Source organism: Miniopterus natalensis, chromosome 2, assembly GCF_054644295.1.
Source record: "Miniopterus natalensis isolate mMinNat1 chromosome 2, mMinNat1.hap1, whole genome shotgun sequence".
Classification (NCBI taxonomy): domain Eukaryota; kingdom Metazoa; phylum Chordata; class Mammalia; order Chiroptera; family Miniopteridae; genus Miniopterus; species Miniopterus natalensis.
Window position 1 is genome coordinate 92,092,198 of NC_142082.1, and position 7,279 is coordinate 92,099,476.

Genomic DNA, 7,279 nt, shown 5'->3' on the forward strand with positions numbered 1-7,279 from the left:
GACAACCCATCTCCCCCAACACAGTTCTCATATCAGGGACAAAAGATAAAGATTTTAGTCTTAGGTTCTCCAGAATATGGCCACAAAGATGCAGCTCCTGGTGACTATAAGGCCATTCCTGCACTTGGATCTCCATCTCGGCTGGCCTGGGGGTCCCCACTTCTGGCTGGTCAAAGAAAAGGCTTCTGTGGGCCAGGGAGCTGCAGCAGCCTTCCGGGGTACTTTCATAGGAAACCCTCTCACACTGGCTACTAGAAGTGAGGCTCATGAGTCCTGACAGGAGGCCCCAGGGGCTCAGCCAGGCAGCAGGGCCAAGGGGAACTACAAGTCTTGCTGACCCCTATGTGACACCTGCTCCCTGGCTCTCAAACTGAGCTACTCCTCCACAGAGTAGCTGTGAGGGGCTGTTCCTCCACAGAAGCACAGGCCTGGGTATCCAGCCTGGTAGGCTCCACCCTGAGCTGGCTTATGTCCATGAAAAGACCCGGGCACTTCTGATCCTCTGGGCTGTGGAGTAGGCTGGTCAAGGAGGGCAGGCCACAGATGGCAGCTACTCCAGGGAAGCTGTTAGGTTCTTTCTGCTGTGGAATGTTAATGTCTCTTGCCTGATGCTGCCTGCAGAGCCTGCTGCTTGTGTTCTGCCTTGGGGGTTGCACTGTTTGGGGCTCGCTGTCTGGGTGAATCTGCAGGGCTGCAACCTGAGCCACACAGCCTTTCAGGGTAGGCTCTGTATCCAGGGTGCTTTCCCTAAGACCTGGCCTCCCCAAATTTCCAGGTGCCCTGAGCTCCTGGGAGTGGGGCCAGGCAAAGGGGTTTATAACCTTGTTTTTGCTGGAAGTACCTGTCATCACGGAGGCTGCAGACCCCAAAGAGGAGAATGAACCCTCGTGGAAACCTCGTATTTCTTCTTCCTCAGAGACCTGAACACATTTCAGAGATAGGTCCCTGGACAGAGAGCTGGTCCCCTGCTTAGCCCCTGCTAAAACTTCACTCTCTTCAGTAAGCAAGCCCTTGGTACCCAAATGTACCCACAGATCCTTCCTGCTGGGTCTTGAGCATACTGTGATCCCACCTGCATCTGAGGCCTGGGCCTCCCTGCCCTCCAGCTTTACTAAATCTGGGCGTTTCTCCTCAGAGCCAGAACCCAGCTTGTCCGCCAGTCCCCTGAGTGGGGTTGCAAGCTCCCCAGTGGTTGAGACAGGCAGAGCATGGAACTCAGGGCCACGGCGAAGCCAGTTGATAATGCCCATAGTGATGGTGAGCTCAGTGTCACAGAGCTTCAGGAGGCACTCCTTGCCCTTCCAGGAGCTCTGCAAGAAGCCCTGGCTGAGCAGGTCTGGCCCTGGCCCTGAGGCCAAGTTTTCCTCTGCCCCCATGTGGAAGCTACATATGGATAGTGGTGCTTCCAGTGGTGGCTCTGACAGACTCTCAGACACACACAACTCGTCATCAAGGCTCTGGCCTACAGGGTCCTCACTGGGGTCATAGAAAAGCTCATAGAGGGCATCTCCACTATAGCTCTCCCGAGGGAAGGAGGCTGCAGGAGGGGCGGGGCTCACGGCTTCCTTCCTGTCCTCCTCAAGGCTAGGTGAAAAGGCATCATAGTAGCCCTCATCACTCGTGGACACAGACTCTGGCAGCTCGCTCTTGGGGGTACCTGTATCTATGGAGCTGGTTTTAGAACCACTGAGGAGGTCCCTGCAGGGACACAGAGGGAAATCAATGAGCCCAGCTGAATCCATCCTGGGCTGGGCTATGTCTGTTTTCTGAGGACCCTCCAGCCCTGGGCCCAGTAGAGCGCGCTGTTGTTGCCTCACAGAGTGATTCACACTGTCCCAGAACTTGGCAAAGTCAGACATGTCATTCTGGGCAGGAGACACCAGCTTTTCCAAGCTGCCCTGGAAAGGGCAACTGGAAACCTTGCTCTCAAGGGCCTGCAATGACCAGGCTGAGCTCTCCAGGCCCTCGTTTAGCTCCAGGGATGGCACTGAGCTTTCATCCGCAAAGATCTCCCCGCAGCCCGTAAGTGAGTCGAAGCTCTTGAGTGAAGCCACGTCCTCACACAGGGCCTTGCAGAAGTCGAAAGAGGAATCGGGCAAGAACTCACTGTCAGATAGGTCCTGGCACAAGCCATCTAGCCCCAATCCCTCCCCCATGGGGAAGAAGGCTTTGCCTCGCTGCCCTCCATCCTCTGACTGGCTCCTGGGGGAGGGCAGGCTCTTCCCCTTGGTTGCCAGTGAGGCCAAGTTCTCAGTCTTGTTTCTGTGAATGTGGAATAGGTTCTGAAAGCACTTCTTGGGTCTTTTCAGGGAAATCCTCTTCCTTGGGATGCTCTTAGCCACAGCTGGCACAAAAGGCATTTGGGGCACAAAGTGCCGGTAATCAATAATGCGCTGGCTACCAGAGGGTCCAGGGAAGCTGGAGCTGCCCACCAGAGGCCCTGTGGCTGTGACCATCCTGCCAGCCCCAGGCACACTGTTGTGAGTCTTGCTCTTCCATACCAGTTTGAAGGCGGCACCACAAAGATCTGTGGCACCACTTTCAGGGTCTCGCTGTGCCCCCTTTTTGGAGCACCTGTTATATCCGTGGGTACTGAGACTGACTTGGGGGCCTCTCTCACCATGGACCTGCTGCTGCCCTCCTGGTGAGACTGACCAGGGGCCTGCATCGTCCCTGGCTGGGGCAGCGGCTGCTGGGCCTGGGGACTTCTCACGAGTAATGTGCAGGCTGGATTTGATGAAAGTCTTTCCTCTCTTCAGCTCCATGCTTCAGCTCCAGTGTCTTTATCTGCTGTGGGGGAAAGCATGAGGCACTTAGTATCTATGGTTCTAGCCCAACCTGTTTACACAGTGGTGTTAGAGCTAAATTCTGACATCCAAGCTTGGGTCATCTTAGAAGTGGTGGAGAGAGAGATAGAAGCAGCCCACCCATGTTCACTATCTAAACTTTATAGACAACTGATGCTGAGAGAAGTTAAGTCACATGACTAAAGGCAATGGTAGGAACCCAAAATGAGAGCAGAAGGGTCTAGTGCTCTTACATCTGTGATCTCTTGACTCACCCAAGCATCTTCTCAGAGATGCCTGGCCAAATCAGACTCCCATTTCCAGGCCCAGGCACTCTACACATAGCACCACATCCTTATGGGGAAGTATCATGGTCCTTGTAAGTGAATGGAGCAGAGAATTAAATAAATACGTTACCTCCTTTGTCCAAGAGACAAAGTTCAAAGGGAAACCCAAGCCTGCCTCCTGGACTGGATAGAGTCGGCCATCAAACAGATGGGAAGACACATATACTGCCCACCAGTATATGTGTCTTTCCAAGGAGGCAAGGCTCAATCTACAGAGATGCCATCAGGCAAGGCACAGCCAAGCATCTAATTGTACATGCAGAGGTTGACCACTGAGATGAGAGAGAGTATCATGATAGAAGGCCAAAGAGAGGAGGCAAGCATGAGGACAGGAACAGGCAGGTTGGATAGACACAGGACATCATGGGCTGAAAGAGTAGGTATGTGTCTCCTTTTGTGCACAGCCTAACTGAAAGATATTTATGCCTGGAGTGCCATCCAGAGAAGGTTTATGATGCCCAGTCTGATTTCAGTGGGAAAAGGTGGTGAGATCACTTGTTGATGTCTGTCTTGGGTGTGGAACTGAGGTGGTGAAAGAGCTAACAATTTTATTTGTACAGCTGAGGATTTTGGCCTTACCTTGAGATCAACAAAGAACTATGAAAGTTTTCTGAGTGAGTGGATGGAAACAATGGAATAAGAAATTGGTGGTCTAAGACCATTCACCTGACATCTGAGTAGAGAACAGCATAAATTAAGAGGAACACTATAAACAGAGAGGACTCAAAAGAGGCAGCTAAAATGGACTGAGGTGTAGAGATAAGGTCTAGATGGAGGCTGCAGTCATAAGCATAATAAAGAGGGGTCAAGTTATAGGGGTCTTTCAAAGGAAGAAACACCAGGATTCAGCAACTGAATACAGAAAGAGAAGCAGGCCGGAAGTCATGAACACTGAGGCCTGGATTCAAGCCATGAGAGCGGAACAATGAGAAGTGGGGGAAGACAAGAAAGTGGAGGACTGAGCAAAGATGAGAAAGGGGCCTGTGCTAACGGCTGGTTTGAGGGAGAGAAGAAAGGGTATAGTTTTCAACATGTTGCCTTTGGGGTGAATTTGGAGACCTATAAGACTGCACCAAAAAAAGGCAAGGCCTGGGAACCACACCAGCTCTCCTTCAATGCATCCTCATAGGCACCCAGCTCACATGCTCAGTCCACCCCAGTGTCTCCTCCTCTCCATGGCAGCGAGTGACCTACAGGTTGGTCCTCTGTCAATCTGGCCAGGGACAGATTAGAGAAGGGAATTTCAGGCTGGTTTCTTTGACTCTCCATGAGGACTGCTCCATAGGGAGCACCTGACTTCACGCCCTCTCAAGCCACAGCTTGTGAGGGAGGAATGAAGCAGGTGTGAAAGCACAAGGCTCTGCCAGCCTCCACACCTGTCACACCCACAGCCAAGGAAGCCTCATAGGTACCTCCAGAGAGCTGTTTGACAGCTATAAGGTGACCAGAGTCAACTCCAAAGTCTCTAAAATGCTTTGACATGAGGATCCAGAGGCAGGCAGAGAGCCTGCCTCACAGCCCAGTAGGCAACTTTAAAGCCAAAAAGAATAAGGGGTGGCAAAACTGGCATTGCCGAGGTTAACCAGACCAAGCTGACTGATTTCCACCCTACTCCCCACCATGAACAGTGCTTCCTCTTCTGCAGCAGGACCCCTGGGACACTTTTAACTGAAGGATGAGAAAAGGAACAGGCACTATGCCAGGGAAAGCCACAGAACCTGGGGTTGGCTTTGGCTAGAGCTCAGCTCTTAGAACATCCTGGTGAGTGTGACAGTGCTTCAAGCTGCCTTCTGCTTCCTGCCAGGTGGCATGTACCCAAACCTTTCCCACCCTGCACCTGTAGACCCCATTTCTGCTCCCCACAATCCTTGGCCCATAATTTTATAAGGGGCATAGTAGTAAAACCCAATTTTATATAGGAGAAATTAAGGTCCAGAAAAGTCAATGGATGGGCCCAGGTCACACAGATGGTAAGTGACAGAGCTAGGATAAGAACCTATGCCTGTCTGATTGAGAGTCTATGCTACTGACCATGATAAATATTTTATGAATCAATAGCTCAAACTCCCCTTAATGGCAAATCTAAATTCAAATAATAAATGTGTTTTCATGGGGGATTTTTGAAAGCATAATGAAAATGAAGATTAAAAGCAAAAATATACCTAACATGAATTTAGAAAAATTGTAATTGAAGGCAATGTAATTTCTGTGGCAAGAAATTTTGGAGATATTCATTATGAGATCTCTATTGAACTTATTCTTTTCTGTTTTTGGAAAATATTTTTATTACCATGTGACATGGGTGAGAACCCCTTGAAGGATCAGAGGGCTCACTGCCCAAATGGAGACAGGTTAAACAGTCACCTTCCATGACAGTTTCAGGATCAGGGTGGGACTTATCTGGACAGCCAGATGTTAGCACCTGAGGGCAGAGGCCAAACATGACCAGGGTCTCAGCTGCAAAAATGCACATTCTGCTTTGTAATTCTGTAGCTAAGGGTCCCATCAGTGGAGTTCAGAATTAAACTATGTACCACATCTCTGCTCAAAAGACTAAGCAGATCTGTCTCTCTGGCTTGGTGCCTTCTTGTCTATAGCACTCAGTGATCACTGGCACCTCACTCCGGTCCTTACTTTGTCTTCTTGCTCCTCAGTGAGGGTGAATAATTCTCAAAGGTTCAAGACTCCAACTGTAGTAGATTAGAGTTACTAATTTAAATGAAGTATTTATGTTTTTTGAGACATCTTAACTATATAGTTACATCTAACTTTCCTAAATAAGATGCTGGGTATGAAATTTTTAATTCAGCAATTTATGCACATCATTTTCTACAGTGCATCTCAGTGATGCCAAAACCCTGTATCTTTCATCTTTAAAATGAACTTGCATATTCCATGAGAACAGGGACCAAACCACGTATTTATTTAATCAAAAGATTCTGGAATGTAGTATTCAAACCAAGACCTAAAAGACAGCTGAAGACAACCAGAAAAAAGATATGGGGAGCATATTCCAGGCAAGGGAACATCTGAGAAAAAGCCTTGAGGAGCAGGGAGGGATTACAGTTAAAGATCTAAAAGCAGAGCAGCAAGAATTGGGATGAGGCTGGGAAATGGGCAAGGCAGACTACACCTGGCCTGAGGTGTTAGGGAGGGTCTTGGCCTTTATCCTATGTGCCATGGGGAGCCAAACATGAAAAGTGAACGACATGGGCCAATTTTTAGTTTTAACAGGTTACTCCCACTGTGAGTATGGAAAGTAAGGGCAGGAGTGGAGACAGGAGTTCAGAATTGGAGCCAGAGCAGTGTTCAATGGAAAACGTGTGGTGGCAGAGATGTCCCACATGTATAAACCTTCCTTCTCAGTGCTTTACAAAGAAAATGCACATGCATATAGATATATTGAAAATTAAGCAAATCAGATAATTCTACTAGGTGCTTTTCTTCATGATGACTGACTTTATCTCAACAGACTAGGATTCTCTTTTCCCTTTGGTAAGGCAATTCTGTGCTTTTCATTCCCTTTTTAACATGAAAGTGACTAGGTGGTTCATGGAGCAAAATAAAAACCTCGAGATACAGATATAATATAGAAACAATTTCAAGATATAAAAAAAAAATCGACTAATAGTTTTCGTATTTGCCATGCTTTCCCCTGCTCTGCCCCCAGCATCCAGGACAATCACAAGCAGTAAAATAAGAAGGGGTGGGTGGGTGGTGATAAGAAAGCAGAGGTATCTTCGATTCATGAAGTGAAGGTTATTGTAGGGAAGGAAAGCCTAAGTGTTCTAGGGTGGGTGTGGGGTAGGGAACAAAGCAGAAACAGAATCTGCAGTGAGCATAACCAATTCACCCAACCCCCACGCTAGGGAGACAAAGGGTCCTTTTCAGAGCTAAGGTTCTGGCCCATCTTTTCTAAAAGAGTCTTTGGGTGTTCCAGGCCTGCCCAAAGGACAACATACGTCTCCAGCCTTATCTGGTCTTTTCCAACTCCCGCAACAGCAACCGCAGACGGAGGGTTTCTTCGCTTCCCTAGCCCAGACCTAAAAGGTTCATCGCCCGCAGACTCCAGACCACAACCATCCGCGCAAGGCACCATGGGGTGAGGAGAGTGTAGACCCTAGGCCCTCCACTCACCCTCCCATT

At 49.0% G+C, this 7,279-nt stretch overlaps 1 protein-coding gene across 1 annotated transcript; it reads right to left on the reverse strand.

Moving 5' to 3' along the window:
* Nucleotides 1-365: 365 nt before the first annotated feature.
* On the reverse strand, nucleotides 366-2,765 carry AMER3 (APC membrane recruitment protein 3). Its single transcript, XM_016215763.2, has one exon. The coding sequence runs from the start codon at nucleotides 2,763-2,765 to the stop codon at nucleotides 366-368; it is 2,400 nt and encodes a 799-aa protein (XP_016071249.2).
* Between the last annotated feature and the right edge of the window lie 4,514 nt (nucleotides 2,766-7,279).